At 36.3% G+C, this 16,646-nt stretch overlaps 1 protein-coding gene across 1 annotated transcript in view; it reads right to left on the reverse strand.

Moving 5' to 3' along the window:
• The window catches only part of LOC120502186 (adhesion G protein-coupled receptor A3-like), a 255,064-nt gene that overhangs the window by 160,097 nt on the left and 78,321 nt on the right, over window positions 1-16,646 (reverse strand). Inside the window, exon 3 of the mRNA XM_039709368.1 lies at window positions 2,556-2,627. Coding sequence (XP_039565302.1) covers window positions 2,556-2,627 — 72 coding nt within the window. The remainder of the gene's footprint in view (window positions 1-2,555; window positions 2,628-16,646) is intronic.

The following is a 16,646-nucleotide window of genomic DNA, read 5'->3' on the forward strand; positions in this document are numbered from 1 at the left end:
AAGTTCTTCTAATAAAAGTTACACAGGAATTTTAAAAATCAAGTTTAAGACGTATATATATATATATATATATGCATCTACATATCTTTCTATTGAATATATAAAAAAGAACCAACCCAGAATTCTTGGCTGGTTAATGCCTTACTTTTGTCAAGGCAAAGTCTGAACACATATTGAACACACTGCATCACAATGTGGGGCATAATCTGGGTAGCAAAAGCAGATTTTGTCTATACTAATCAATACAGGTGCATATTTCTTTAAGAGAGGCACACACCAAAAATCTTATTTTTACCAAAATGAAAGAATAAACTTATTTTCTCAAAGTTTACTTCAACAAGTGTTATTTTCATAAGAAGTTATATAGCAGTGGCTGAAATTTCTGTATTGTAAAGCATGTTTTCCAAAAAAAAAACCCCAACAACTAGCAAAAAGAAAAGGCAACTTGCTACACTTTTCCCCAGACTAATACCTCTTACATTAAACACAATTCAGTTCATAATGTACAAAGCTGGTGCTCCTTTTCAGGAGTTAAACATTTAACATACTAATGCTGACTCACAAAGTTGATGTTAGAGAAAAGGACTCTTCTGTGTTGAATAACCAAATGCCATAATTTTAGTGATTCATAAATTTTCAATTTCCATTAATTTTGTGTGTGCCTTTTTGAGTAAACCCTGGAAATAATTCAATTTGTCATTCAAATACAAATAATAACAGTTCTCCAAATCCTGACAGCCTGTAGCTTGTCTGTCTGACTTGCCATAGCGATATCTCTTGCAGTTGCGCCATATTACATCAGCTTGTGCTTGTCTCAGCATCATTTATATTTTACATGGGAAATAAAAAGATGTGAACATATAGTCTTAAAGTAATTACTGTATTCATTATTCAACAGGAGCTTACAGTACTTTTTCCTTTTGCTCTACTGTCTCCTTCCCAACAGTCGCACACTGAAGGAGGGAAGATATTCTCTTGTTTACCATGGAACCACACAGATTTGTATCAAATGTGGTAGTCCAGCAATTAAACAACTCTCTGTCTCTAGATTGCTCCCAGTGTTACTTGCTCATATCAGCAACAGGGTTTTTTGAGATTTGGCGTAACAAAACTTAACATTGCCAAATCTACTGCGCTGAAGAGTCTTTTCTTCTCTCTTGTCCAGTGCCTCATGAGCTCCTCTCCCTTTACTCGTTTCTCCTGGCTGACCTAAAGGCTCCACCTGTGCAGTCTGTGGATGAGCAGCCCACAACTTGCACAGGTTTCCTGGTTTTCCCACAAGAGGTCAGGGTTGTGTTATTAGAGTGCGCGGTCAAATCAACAATTAGCGCTCATTGTTATTGTTGTATTCTACTCTTACCCCTGTGCACAGAGCCAGCAAGAAAGGCTCAAACCTCATGCTCCTGTTTGTGTTAAAATTGTATATGCTACTCTGGCTCCATCCTTATTATGCAACTAGCTCTGTCCCCAAACACACTAAAACTGAGAGGCTGGTATTAGAAAACACAGCTACAGCATGATCAGAGGGAAACCTTCTGCAGTGCTCCCAGCACACAGCAGTTCGAGACCAAGACACAGCAGAAAAGAAGAGCATTTGTAAAAATATTCTTCTGTGGATTTGCAATACTTCTCCTTCTCATTTAAATCTTCCCATCCCACTAAAATAATCCTGTTTTCTCATAGGTTTTTTCATAAAACAGCATATATGATGGCTAGGAAAATGCCTGGCTGATGGCCTAGTTAGCCAGTGCATGGACATTTGGAATCTGTCACTTGGAAAATTATAATTAAAAAAGGGTCCATCTCGTTTTTCCTTAGGCTGAGTACAACTAAGGAGGGTCTGTAGTCCTTGCTAATTTACAAGAAAAATGCCCAGCTATAGAATCCTACTTACTTAGATATTTTTACCCTCTAAAATATAGTTTAAAAATCAGCCAGTGCTTCTGAAAGTATTATGACAACCTTTTCCAAGACATTGGAACCATTTCCAGAATTGGACAGGGAATATACTGTGTAAGATCTTGTTTCATTAGAAAGCCATTATGAAAGTAAAAAATATCAAGCAAACTCAAGGTTGATGGTACGGAAAATGGTAGACAAACTCTACAGTATGACAAATTTTCCTTTCTAATAATGTATTTGATAGGGCTGATTTATGATAAAAGTAAAAAAAAAATAAATTAGTGTAGCCCAAACCATTGTTCACACACATCTGAACTGTTTAGTGTTATTTCTGATTAATGTCTAGTGATATATCATCTGCTTAGTCATTAATTAGGCACGTTTTTTAACTTTGTAGTGTATTTGTTAGGACACTTACTAGAGAGTAAACTGATGATTTTAAATGGGAAAAGGAAAAAGAAAAGGAAAACAAAAAGAAGGGAAAGAAGGAAAAAAAGGCATGGTAAATGTAAAAAGCAGAGTGTGTGGTTTTTCTATTTTACAGCGAGTGCCCTTATTTGATTATTGCTTGGTGGCATATTTGAGTTGCCCAAGGATAGAAATGTCGATACAAACACAATTTGCAGAATAATTCAAATGGAATTAATACTTACAGGCGCTTCAGTTCTGAAAGCCCATAGAAGGCCCCTGGCTCAATTGTGCTGATCAAATTATTCTTCAGATCTCTAGAGAGACATAATAGGAGGAGCAGTTAATTATCATTTCACCTACTTTACCACTGTTATACAGGTGGAGTGTGAAATGCAATGCAATTCTAACTTTTATCTGTCTTAGCTAAAACTAAGAATTTAACTAGTAGCATCAAAACCAGTACATCATCTGCAGTTTATAAAACCATCTTTTTCCAAGTAAGATGGTTAAGATTAGATGTTTAAACAAATCTGTTTGCTTTATTCTTATTTATACTTTTCAAACAAGCTTACCAGCCATTCTCACCCCAGGAAAAAAATGTTTTAATCAATGAGTGAATGAAATAATTAGTCAACAAAGCAAGACCCTTTTAGCTTGCTTTTTCATTGTACTGTGCACTTTACACTTAATAAATTTCTCATTTCCACCTAATGTAGGCAAAGCAGTTGGCATGTGAGACAAACAGACAGGTCAGGTTTCTGTTCTGAAATACAGGCAGTTTCTCCTATTTGGCAGATTGGTGCTTCATTCTGCACTTGCTGACAATCCAGAGGAATGGCTGTTTTACAGATAAATATTTCACTGGCATTAGTAATCTCGTCTGCTCTTGACACAGAGCTTGGGGCCATGACACTGCTCTCGGCTCAGTCCCCACAGAGATTCACTTCTGAACTGTCTCAAAGACTTTTGTGATGTGAACCCTGAGGAAGTGCCTTCAGTGCAACTAGATAAGCAGGCCTAGGAGACAAATGCTGTAAATTCTTGTAAGCAGTGTTCATCTTCTGACAATTTGCAATTCATAGGGAGCAACCGGTGCTCACTAATTTCAATGCTGTTTCTCAGGCTGGCCACTTTCAGAAATTACAGCACATGCACTGCTTGACTCTGCCAAAGCATGGATGGATCAACAGCCACAGGAATAATCTCATTTATACCTTTTTATTTTTCTGCAGATAAAATGCACTCTAGCTGAAAGCTTGAGTTCACTACCTGTGATTGGCCTGAATATGGCAAGATTTCATCCTAAATGTTTATTTCACAGAAGGATATATTTTATTTCCAAAGTCAAAATCATAAACAAGTATTTCAGCACTTTTCTAGTAATTTCTGCACATCTCTTGAACACAGTTCCAAACACTTGTGTCTCACACCTATCCCATTATAGCAACAATGTCAATGAGTGATTTGTCCCTAAGATCTGAGTTGAACTCCTTAAGAGTCAAGTTCAGCTTTCAGCCTGCAACACTAACAGTCTTTAAGAAGTCTTTAAGAACTGGAACAAGCTTTAGGGTTTTTTTTTAATATTTTGTGGTCCAACATTTTCATCTTAGTTCCCTGGTATCAGCAGCAGCTACTAGATTTATCTTTCTTTGTCTTCATTTGCTCAAGAGGTTCTGACCATTTTTTAACTATGAGTTTTCCACACCTTATCATAAATAAAACTGTTTAAACAAAAGTCCTGCACCCCTTGTCCAGAGTCGGCTTGCAAGGACAAGTCTTTTGTTTGGCAAAAATTAATCTACACAAGTGTTTATTCCTTTGATGATTTAGGGTTTTTGTTCTGTGGGTGAGTCCAAGCCTCTTTTATTAACATTCAAATATTCAATACTAAACATTTGTGTCTACTCCTTTTGCTCGTACAGGATGTTAAATTCATAATTACTCAAGTCAAATATGTTCTTTAACATATAAAGAAATCCATTAAAAAACTGGAAGAATAGTGTTTTCATCACAGAGGAGCCATATTCTTATAACTCATAAGACAAAGCAAAAACCTATCTCAAGCTTTACACTAAAGTGTTTACACACTTGTAAACAACTTAAGAGGCATAGTACACATACAAATATGTGCATTTTAGGCAGGGGAAACTGCCAGTTTTAATAATTAATCTTCATATCAATTACATATATTCTGTGTTAACTGCCAACTCATCTAAACATTCTGCAAGTTGCAATCAAGCAAAGTGGTCAGCTCTTATAGCCAACAGTGGTAACAGCTCAGAACAAATATCAAATAGTCAGGGTAAGTGGCAAACTGTTGACAGGTGAATTTTAATGACAGTCAAAATAACCTAGCAGACAAAAGGCCTTCCATTTACTGAAATCTTCTATGTTCTTGTTTATGGAAACTCAGCCCTGTTTCCCCATAACTTGTTACCACATAGGAAAAACCAGAATAATCCTCAGCTGTCACCTACAGGAAGAAAAAAGGTCATTTAATGTTAGTAGAAGGTAGACCATTACATGGAAAAGTGTCTATTATTTACACTGTCACAAACAAGACATCTGGTCTCCTTATTTTGGAAATTACACTTAAAATAGGTAGGTCACTTTTGTAAGGATATTCTCAGAAAATTGTAGATGATTACACTGCCCACAATTCTGGCACTTTCTTAGTAATTAGTATTATTGCATAATGTTTCCATATAATTCTGGCCTAACAAAATGGGTGTTTTCTTCCTTGTAATCCTTGAACACTTCTTTTCATGTGATTAAAATTAATAAATAAAATTATCACAACTGTTAAACACTTAAAATTTGTACTTCTGCGTGAGGAGATCCCTGTTGCTTCCCACCCACTTGTATTTTTTTACTAAATTACTATAATTAAAATATTAAATTAGCTTCTCCCATTTTCTGATTTAGGAAAAAGTTTGTCATATTGAAGCCTTATAGCAATTAGAATTAACTTGCACTGAGCTAAATAAAGAAACCAGAATAAATTTGGTTGTATGTTTACATTTTTTTCCCCAAGAGCTACTGCTGAGGTTTGGCAAAAGGTCATGATCCAAGGCAAGCCAAAGAGCAGCCCAGGCTGGACCACACACATGCACATACACCAGACAAGTGATTTTATCATCAACCAAAAGCAAGAGAGAAGGGAAAGAACCCCAGTATCATAATATTGAATGACCACAGTGTGACCCAGTTGAAGTCCAAAAAGAAAGCATTTTCTGACTAACAGTTATGATTTTCCATCATTTCTGATGCTGCATTCTAACTTTACAGTATTTATTCTGAATCTGAATGTCATTAGTGGTGTGGGAGTATAGACCTGAAAATAAATCAAAACCAAGTGCCATGTACAAGTACAGATAGAGGGAAGCTAGATGAGGTTAGCTATAGTCATAAAACCGCAGCACTTATATCCTGGCTGCAGAGCTGCACAAAGTCAAAATGGGACAATATTTATTGAACTATATTTACCCCAATATCATTAGAGTTGCTAGATAAACTTCCTGCAGGGTACTTGACCTAAATAGGTAGAAGAGCAATATAGAATGGACTGTGTAATCATTAGAAAACAATCTCAAATGGTTACAGAGCTGACTTTCCTTTTCACCTGCAAGTCTGAACCTACATAAATTACATACAACAACCATTAAGCATAGTCTCCTTATTTGTAGGTATTTGCAAACAATAAGCCCACAGGAAAATAGAATCAAGGATTCCTTTACTAAGAACCACAAGCTGCTGGAAGTTTATCAGCTTACACATTAAGCTTTCAACTGACTTTTACTTTCTTAAGAGAAACCTTAAGAAAAATAGCTGACTTGAGGAAGGGGAACTTGTGTTTGAAGCATTCACTTCTTGATGGCTTAGCTGAGAGGTAAATGAAAGAAGAGGAACAGGCTACTAATGGGGCATCACAAGACCATTTAGTAACTACTCCAGGCCTCTCAGCTATTAGACATCTTCTGTGGCTGAATCCCTGATTATCTAAATGTATTCCTGAGATTCTTGATGCTTCAAGGTCACTGTGTGCACTTACACAGTATAGAACATAGTGGGGAAAAGTTCACTGAAGTATAGACAGTCCATTAACCAAGGAATCACTTTATCTTAAACTATATTCTGATGTTTTGTACCAACATCTTTGCCTTCAGACATTGCATATTCTTTCTCTAACTTACCATATAAGTACTGTAGATATTTTGAATACATATTCATAACAAGAATATTCAACTAATTCCAGTACTTTGTTCAAATTCCTGACATCGATACATCTTTCATAAAAAATTATAGGTTGTACCAAGAGGACATCTGTGTTTAGAAAGCTGTCATTATGGTGCTGCAAACTTTCCAAAAAAGCTCTGAGAAGAGCAATCAGTTGTTGAGCAGATGCCAAATACCAATGAAATATGACTGACTTTCCACATTTTGCATACTACTATGAAACAACAACAGACAAAAAGAAAAAAAAGGTCACATCTTCCACTTCTTTCTCATGTGAAATATTACAGCTAAGTTAAATGTCACCTTTGCCCAAGAAATGAAGGCAGAAATGAATGCAGACTTGAGATCTTTGAAGAAAAGATTATGGTCACTGCAGTAGGAAAGAGGTGTAGCCAGTGATGGAAGACAAGCTAGCACCTATTCTGCCATCATGACAGCGACAGTCAGAGCTGGCACTCCTGAATACCAGAAACAAGAATTAAGTTGATAATGGCAAAATGTGTTTTGAAGACATTTCAAAGGTTCCTATCTGAACAGTGACTTGTACTTTGGTGGTATAGATACAATCAAAACTTATTTTCATCTCCATTGTTGGTAAATACATTGTTGAAAAAACATATCTCATTAAACAGGCAGGTTAAGTAAAATCAGTTACCTGGTACCATCATTAGTAACTAAATTAACTAAGGTCCTTCCATGGAACTCCAGAGCTTGTTTGTTGTCTTTTGGTTTTTTTAATGTTTTTTAAATTATTAGAGTGGAAATTTAACCTACTTTCCAGAATCAGAAAAGTTATGGTTACATCTCGGTTAACTTTCAAGAGATGAAGACAAAACTCTTTTCAGTTAGAAACATCAAATAATAAACATAAACATGCATACAAATATGGAAAATAATTGTCCAATAATGGTCTGCCTTTCCAGACACAGAGGCTATAGGTCTTTTGTTTGCTTAGCATGCTGATGATGCATTTTCCTTTCATTTCCCCTTTTTAATCCAAGCCATTACTGGTTGGATTCCCTAAAACAATAGACGCTAAGGACTAGACAAAAATACAACTGCTGTCCACTCAAGGTGCTAATGAATGATTGGAGGTTTCAGATCCATCACTTGGTGGCAATTATGACATGCAGAACAACAGAAAGGTCATCACACTTTGGTTTTTAATTTAAAGCTGGTGACTCATTCACATCAAATGTGCTGTGGTAATTTGGCAGTTATTCATTATTTAGGAACATGTCTAAAATTGTAAAACAAAGTATTAATAATGGCAGCTGAAACAAAACAGAGAGAGGCTTTGTGGTAGTCTGCTTGCTCAAAGAGTCCAATAGAATGATAGAAGTTATTTCGTTTTCACAATAATAGTCATAGAGGAAGAATGTAAGACTCAGGGTTTTAGAACTGAAAGAGCAGTATGCCAAGTAAAAAAAAGAAAAAAAATTAAAAACTTTCGTAAAACAAGATAAAAAAATATAGACTTGAATACAAATTTGTTGATACCTTTTTATAAATGTATATGACAAAAATCAACATTTTAAAAGATTAATTAATTCAGTTTCTTTCTAAATATAGCATTGACCAACCAGAATATAAGTGCAGAGATGTTGGACAGCTGCCTCTACTTTCAGCATTTTGTTATTGATAGCGCAACTTTAAATGCATTTCCAAATAAAGAAAAATCATCTACACTTTCCAGATTCTTCTACTTTGGCATGTTTTTAAGAAATAAAAAAATCAGCATTCCAAACATATGCAACTGTTGCTATATATTTTCTTTTCTATGCCACAAACCCAGACATATGTGGTGAGATCACACTGGGCACAGAAGCAGATGCCTGGCACTTGTAACCTGGGGACTGAAGACAGAGTGGCTGTGCCACCCAGCCCCCAAGGAGGGGTCACTTGGAGCAGTTGTATGGGGCTCAAATAAGACTGAAAAGTCAGAAGAAATAAATGCTGAGAGCAGATAAAGTGGGTTTCAGTGTCCACACCTCTGCAGTGCCAGCAGAAAATGCCAGCAGAAAATGCCTCCCTGCTGGCAGCAAGACCTTGGTGTACAGTGACAGATCTGGCATTATGCAGATTACAATGGCAGAGCTGGTGTCTGTCCATAACTGTGGAGAGACATGAAGAGCACAAAAACCTTTGGTAGCTGCAAAGCGCCAGAGGCTTCCTTAAATTCTACACCTACTGGGACTTCTCTCTGTATTCATGCCTAGAAGGCAGTTCAGCATGGCTTACATTTCTTGACATGTGCCCCACACCTCTTGAAAAAAGGTTATTGCTGGGGGAAGAAAGAAAAACAAATTAGTTCAGAGAGTAATTCCAGCCTGTGAGAAAACTGTAAAGGAAATTAAAAAGTCAGGGGAAAAGTATCCTCAAACTTTTTTTTTCTTTTTTAATGAAACACACAGACCAAATAAAACGTAAAAGAGACACATAGAAATGTGTTTTGTTAGATATGAGAATCTTAAAATATACATTCATCGTATCATGGAGTTTTGGGTGGGGCTTTTTCTAAGGAAAAATTTGATTCTTTTTCTGTTACAATATCAAGATTGAGTTGGAAAACCACAAGTGATTTATTATTGAATTTCAGTTTGAGATTTCATGACTTAAAACATCCAAAGACAAGGGGAATGAATTTTAGCCTGAGGTGTAAAGGAAAGATAAGTACCTGCAGATGGCACACATTAATCTAGGAGTACTTTTGAGCCAAAACTAAGACCATTTATAACTCAGTATAGATCAAGAAAATAGGAATTGTCTTTCCTACAACATTTATTTCATTGAACTGTTTTCATAATAGAGAAGTAGAACACTTCTAAACCCAAGGTGGATCAATTAAAAAATGTCAAGGAGCAATTCTATCTTTCTTCCTACTTACTTTTGCTTCAGAGTTTCATTAAAAGAGTAAGAATCTTAATTAACAATATCACAAAGAACATGGATACTGACACAGCTACTGAGTCCAGGGACCTGCACTAATTATTCAGCTCATGATGGGAGATGGACAAGGGAACACTGCAGTAATCTCCACCCAGCTCCAGGAACCATCACACTCAAAGCTGTTCCTCCTATTTACCTGGGAATGTGGCAATGCCCAGATACATTCCAGCATCATCTAGAGAAGGAAGCCCTTTCCAGAAAAGGAGGGGGGAAACAAATATAGAAACCACCTGAACACTTCATTCGGTCAGTGTTAGAGGCAACATTAATTGCACAGAAATCCTGTCAATTTAAACTGCCAGTAAGTAGTTTAAGGATAACAGGGAAGAATTGCCTAAAAGCAGTTTAACTCAGAAGAATTGAATCTTGATGGAAGACTGGTCTGAGAATCCTTCCCCAGAAGACCCTGTTTTCTATAAACTGGGCCTTTGGTAATAACATAGACAAACTTCAGTTTTTCAAAAACCAACAACATTGATAATGAGAAGGCATGCAGTACTGTCTTCTACAGAAATGAGGGTTAATGTGAGCCCTCTGCAGAACCTCCTGACTATTTTCAGTGCACAGTTTATAAATTTGCACTTTCCTGCAGGTAAATGTCAGAAATTTTAAAATACTTTTTGGCTAAGAGTTCATGTAAAATACAGATGAGCAAACTACAGATGAGCTGAAAAATACGACCAGAGGTTCTATGTGAATGTATAATTTCTACCCATTCTTTAAACTCATTGCCATATACTTTATATTCAATACAATGTGTATGTTGAGAATTTCAAGTAAAAATTATTTTAAAGAAACTAAAAAGTCTTATTTCTTCTATCTCAGAACTGCCAAAATTAATTTCAAGCCCAAATATATTCTATTATAAATAGTAATAAGTTGGCACATACTTAAGCTGTCTCTGTTGGTCCCACTTGAAATGCTCTTTTTCAATGATTTTCACGCCTTGTTTCATCACTACTGTTTTAGGCAAAATCATAGGATTTTAAAATAAATTTTCTGTTGCTTATATAAAAATTTCAGTTATTCAGCCTTAGGATATGCAAAGATTATTGAAAAACCAAACAAAAATCAACACAGACATAATAATGCATAATAGCAGCTAGGGCCACAGGAACAACCACAGGTCTTCACAGCCTGAAAGGATACCAAAAAAAAGGAGGAAACAGGAAAGGAAACACACAAAAAGGATGCAGGGAAAGAAGGAGTATGTTATTATTGGAGATCATTATTGCTGAAAGCTGTTGGCATGTTTTGTTCAGTTAGGCATCCCTTTCTTATCAATCCTTCTCAGCACACAGAGTAACAGAACTTTTCCCAGCTTATTCACCCATCCCTTATTTCATGGCATCTCTTCTACTTTCATCACATTGCCTCTCCCTCAGGCCCTCAGAAATAGTGCTTTATTTCCACAGGTTTCCAAGGTTAGGCCTGGGGTCCAGTTATTCTCTTCCACAAATAATTCAGTTTACACATCAAACCCTCCTCCAGGCATTCTGGGCACACAGAAGCTGGTGGTGAGGTATGAACAGCCCTGTTAGCACCTCTCAGGGCTGCTGGGGCTCTGGGAGAGCTACACTGCTGAGCAAGAATGGTGGAAGAAATGGCACTTTGTGGTGGCTACTTTAACACGTGTATTTATAAATCTGCACTTGCTACATCTTCTTAAAGGATGACACCATCTGACACAAATCATGTGTTATCTCAATGACATCACTATATAAAATTTCAGATGGATATATCACTGTGGTGGGCTGACCTTGGCTGCACATCAGACTATGAGAACTATTTGTGGTCCTAACGGGAAACAGAAGCCGAGGTATTCATAAATTCAATTAAGTGATGTGCTGAAATATAGCTAAACTATGTTACGCAAATGTCAAAAAAAAACCCAGGAAAAGAAATTGTTCATGATTTAGACAGCCCTATAAACTAACTTTACAAGTGAGTTTATTTTATATTCCTGTCACTTATCACAATATTTAATGTTTACATAGAACATCTTTTATATTTTTCCTAATATACAATGCCCTGATAAAACTCTTAATGTTTGTGCTAAGGCAAGAACAATTTTGGTGTCTAATCAACTGTTTCATAAAATAAAAATTTATACTGCAGGAAAACTATGACTCAACAACAAGAGTTCAACCAAAACTCCTAATAAACACTGCCAAGTAGTCTTACATACCTCCATTTTAAGAAGCATATAAAAATAATTCCTTGGAATAACAACTCTTACATCAAATAAATGTCTCTAAACCCATACACCATTAGACTGCTCTGGGTCAGGAATGCAGCTACAGCTGACCCTGAGGAACTGGCATTTTATTTAATTGTACGAGTGCTTTGCACTAACAACAGGAAAGATACTTTTAATTCTAAATTGACACCAAAAGTGGTCTGCAAATTATAACCTTTCATTCCAGCCTGCAGTTGTCTAACACAACTTTCTTTCATTCTGTTTCTAATCAGTTCTCTCACTTTTAACCACTAGTAATTTGCCCTGTATTTCTTTCCCTTTGCTTACATTCCTATCCTCTCAATTTCAAGAAGAAATTCCTGGCTTTTGTCATGTCCTGACTGTTTCCCGTTCATGCAAAAACTGTAATAATTTAGAAGATGTATTTCCACTAAACAATTTCCCTGGGATTACATTTAACAAAAATACATGTTCCCCTCTTTTTGAAACATTTTAATCTTTTACATGTGAAAAGAAACACACCGTGTTTTGCCCTTTTAAAAGGTGGTGGATCCAGTGCCCATCATGAAACACTTCACAGCACTAGACTGGGATCTAAGTGTTTTTAGACAAAAATAAAAACAGCTTCTGGACATTACTGTCCAGTGAAATGAATTATTGAATTATGACTGATCATCATTTGCAAACTTCATTCTTATTTAAAAATGTCATTATATAAATTCTTCAGTAGTTTTCTTATGAAACTTATCGATATTAGGATAATTAATATGATACAGAAAGATATTATTAAAATCATAATATATTAAATCATGTATATAATGGCAAAAATATCTTGATTACATGAGACGTATGGAGTACAAAGATAATGACCATTGTACCAGCAAAATACAATAGCACAGAGAATGCATCAAAGTATTTAAATTACAGAATACATACAATTTTAATAATTTTATATAATAACAGTAGTAGTAAATACATCAGTAATAATTAATGTTATTCATTATTAAACTAAGTTAAATTAGATCCTGTATTTCAAATATCTCCTGCATCTCTTAATGAAGGAAATTGCACAGATGAGGCTTCACTAGTCCTTCATAAACTAAGCTTTATATTACTAAACATCAGTCCAAAGACTCTGATAGGAGAACAACATCCACCAATGGAAAAATTACAAAGCACTTTTATTACTCTGTATTGTTTTAATAACGAAATTATGTTCTTTTATTTGAAACAATATTAACTGCTCAGTATGCAGTTTGGGTTGTGGTACATAAGCCTCTCAACTGATCTTCTACAAAAGCAACTCTCCTCATAGCTATTTTACTTCAAGAAAATTAAACTTGACTCTGTATCTTGCCATGTCTCCTTCTTATTCAAGATTCAAAAATATTTCTCCCTTTAGGTGACATTTATTAATGGGGAAACAATGCTGTTTCAGTGACATTTCCTTTCTACGTTGTCATTTCTTTCAAGTGATCTCAAACCTTTTCAGCTGAACACTAGCTCTGTGATGCTGATTTCAATTCTAAGTAATTGTGAATTAAAGTTCTTTATAACTGTTTGTACACTAGCAGAATCCAACTGTTTTATTAAAATATGACTGCAAATATCCCTAAGAGATTTGGCCTGATGTAAAACCAGCTTGCCGGGGAGCAGATCACTCCAACTTTTCTATTTTTAATTTCTATTTTGAAATTTTGAATGCATCCTTCTCCTGAGAATTGCTACTATAACTCACCTCAACAGATTAGCAACAGTTGGCATAGAGCTCCATAAGTAATGCACAAGTTATTTAGAGAGTCTTCCTTTTCTAGGTTATTTTAATTTAGCCAATATTGAGACATAAAATACTTGTAAAATTCATACAAGCAGTATCAGTAAAGAATGCTGGGGCACAGCCAGTCAAGTTGTGTACAGCATTCACAAACAGGCACACAAACATTTCTGAAATGAAAAGCAGGACTGGGTAATCTCTTCTTCAAATCAATTGCTCTGAATGGCAGAAATCATTTTTGACACTTTCAAGTACTCAAAGCATATCAAACTCAGAAAGGACTTAATGCCTAGCAGGGCCATGACAATATACACTGGTCACACAGAGCACGGCAGGGAAAGCATTGGCCTGAGTCCAAAAAAGCACTTAGACAACTAAAGTAAAACTGGAGTGGAGCATTGGTTCTCAGTCCCAGAGTGCAATTCACAGCCCCCACTTCACCTCCGACATGTCCCAATGGCTGCAGCTACCTCAGCCTCCACTTTTCAACACCCCAAATTTCAGACAAGTGCTGGACATGCCCAACACCTCAGAGCTTGGTGACACACAAGAGCCTTTTGGGATTTGCAGGCAAGACCTGAAGACACCATGGTCATCTACAGGGCCAAGCAGGCTAAGAGGATGCCATCAGCAAAGCCATGAAAGCAAAGCACAGCCCAGCATCCAAGGAACAGCAAAATATTGCCATGCATCACTCCTACAAGAACCAATTACAGCTGGAGAAATGGAAGACACTGTTTTGGTACCATCCTTGCCCAGAAGGGATGGATAACTATATTTGAAATACACAGGAGCTAAAGAAACTGGCTGGGATCTCTGTTCCCTAAAACAGTATTTTTATATGTTACTGAACAATTGTTTACAGCAAAACCAATTATCTCCTTTTTGAAGAAATACCCTTGGTACTTGTCTGCTTCTGTTCTTTTCTTTCTGGCCCCATAAATCTTGAACTTGAATGCATACTGGCACAGCTCCATTTCAACAAGCTCTACATCCTGGTTAAGGCCTTTCCCACAGAGGCAAGAGAATGTGTGATGTGCCCAGGCTGAAGAGGCTGAACCTGAGTCCTTCTCTTCCAAAGGAGATATTCCAGCCAGCAGGCCAGTACAGAAAGCACAGTTACCTTCTTTTATGACCACATTTCAAATAAAATATGGAGTCAGTTATGCCTAAAAAGAGGAATGGTTCCAGTAGAAGCATTAGGTTGCAAATCCCAGTCCCAGGAAAAAAACTTGTCAGGCTTTCGCATTTCTGAAAGGCTCAATGCCTGTTCAGTCCCTCAGCCATGATGGCTGGTTAGGATTCTCTTTTTACAGACCTAATTCTCACTGTTCACTGTATAAAGAGCTTAGGCCTCCAAAGAATAACTGAGAACTACATTTTGAAAACCAAGTATCTGTTCTACACATGACAGTGCTGAGAAGCACTAAGCCTATATCTGGTTGCTGATGGGAGACTTAGCAGCTTCCTCAGCTAGCAAGCTGCTAAATTTTCTGTTTAAGGGCTGTATATATTATTTACTACCCATTTGGCTGGGTTTAGTTTGTTTTTAGCTGTTTTCAGATGGCTATGAAATAGGCCAAGACAAGAATCAACTTTCTCTTCAATCCAGCAAGAAAACCCAAGCAAGACAGGAGTGGGAAAGCAGAGCAGAGAGCATAATTAATGTGACACTTGCTCCTTTCCAACGCAGAGTGCTAAGGTACATACTTGGGATTGCAACTCCAATTTCTAAGTAATGGCATAGTGCAATACCCATAAGAAACACTGCAGGCAGTACTTCTAAAACCAATTTATTATTTCATAAAGACATGGATCATGAGGCTAAATATGACTTCGTGTTTCTTTTTCCATATAGAGCACTTCTAAAAGGGTTAATTCTGAAGAACAGCGTTTTCCTCTGGAACAATATACACTATGCACATATTCCACTCTTATCCCTTCCCCTCTGATGATAAGTGGTGGGAAAGGGCAACTCAGAAAAAATGTCATCCCATATCTGTCTCCCACTCAGCACACACTAACCCAATTCTCAAAAACCTCATCAGTGTTCAGCTCATTAAATTCAACTGAAGGATGAGAACGAAGCTGCACCTCTAACTGTGCACAGTTTGTGTTTACCAGCAAGAACACTGTATGCAGTGTTGCTTACAACGTACCCTGTAGTTAGGAAGCATTCTTGTTGGCAGCTTTGACAATTTATCTATTCATATGAAAGTGAAAGAGAGGCTGCTTTAAAACTGGTGCTCCTTGCCCTAATGGGAAAAGAAGAATATTAAAAACTATCACAGTGAAATCTCTGTTGCCATCAAAAGGTCGTTGATTCGACAGACAAACAACCTAGTGTTAATGATTTAACAAAACATTGTTCACACAGATTACATGCTTACCCATCAATATATAGTATTTTTCACATCAAGAAACTAAAGATAATTTGTTTTTAAAATGTCAATTATGAAAAATTGTGTGAAAATCAAATACAATGCCGAATTATGCTCTTACCTAGGCAAGTAATTAAAAACAGAAAGAAAAGAAACATTGCCATTGTTTGGACACAGACTCATTAACAAGAGGATGTCCTAAAAGGAAAACAGTCTTGCTGTGAAATTTTTTCAGCAGTCTTTTGATTTGAAAAGACATATGTTAAGGCAAGCACATAGGCCCAGATTTCATCACTCACTTGTCTCTGTTTTGAGCATGTTCATGCATGAGGGAGAGAAGGTAAGAGACTGATTTAGACTTTGTAAAAGTAACTACACCAACACATTCCTGCCAAATAGTGTATGAAATAAGATAAACATTACACAGTATTTCAGTCATCCTAAACTCAAGAAAAATAGAACTCACCCAGTAATCAAAAGAGTAGAGAGCAGTTAAGACTCTTTCAACTTAATTCAAAATAAGTTTTTCAGCTCAAGAAAAGTATACTAAAAATATCTTGGTTTTGAAATTGCCAGCATACTAAAAAAAAGCATATGCAGGTATCTATTGCACAGAGGACCAAAAAATGAGAAGCTTATCTCCTTCTCTAAATGCAAGCTCTCCTGATAACTTACAATATTCTATATGGTTTTCAAGAAATTTAAATGTACATTATTTATCAAAATATGAATAGTCAACAATGAAAGTGATAATGGAATTTTTATGCAGGTTTCAAAAATATTTTGCAGATAA

This window comes from Passer montanus, unplaced genomic scaffold (genome assembly GCF_014805655.1).
Source record: "Passer montanus isolate IOZ18808 unplaced genomic scaffold, ASM1480565v1 scaffold21, whole genome shotgun sequence".
Lineage (NCBI taxonomy): Eukaryota > Metazoa > Chordata > Aves > Passeriformes > Passeridae > Passer > Passer montanus.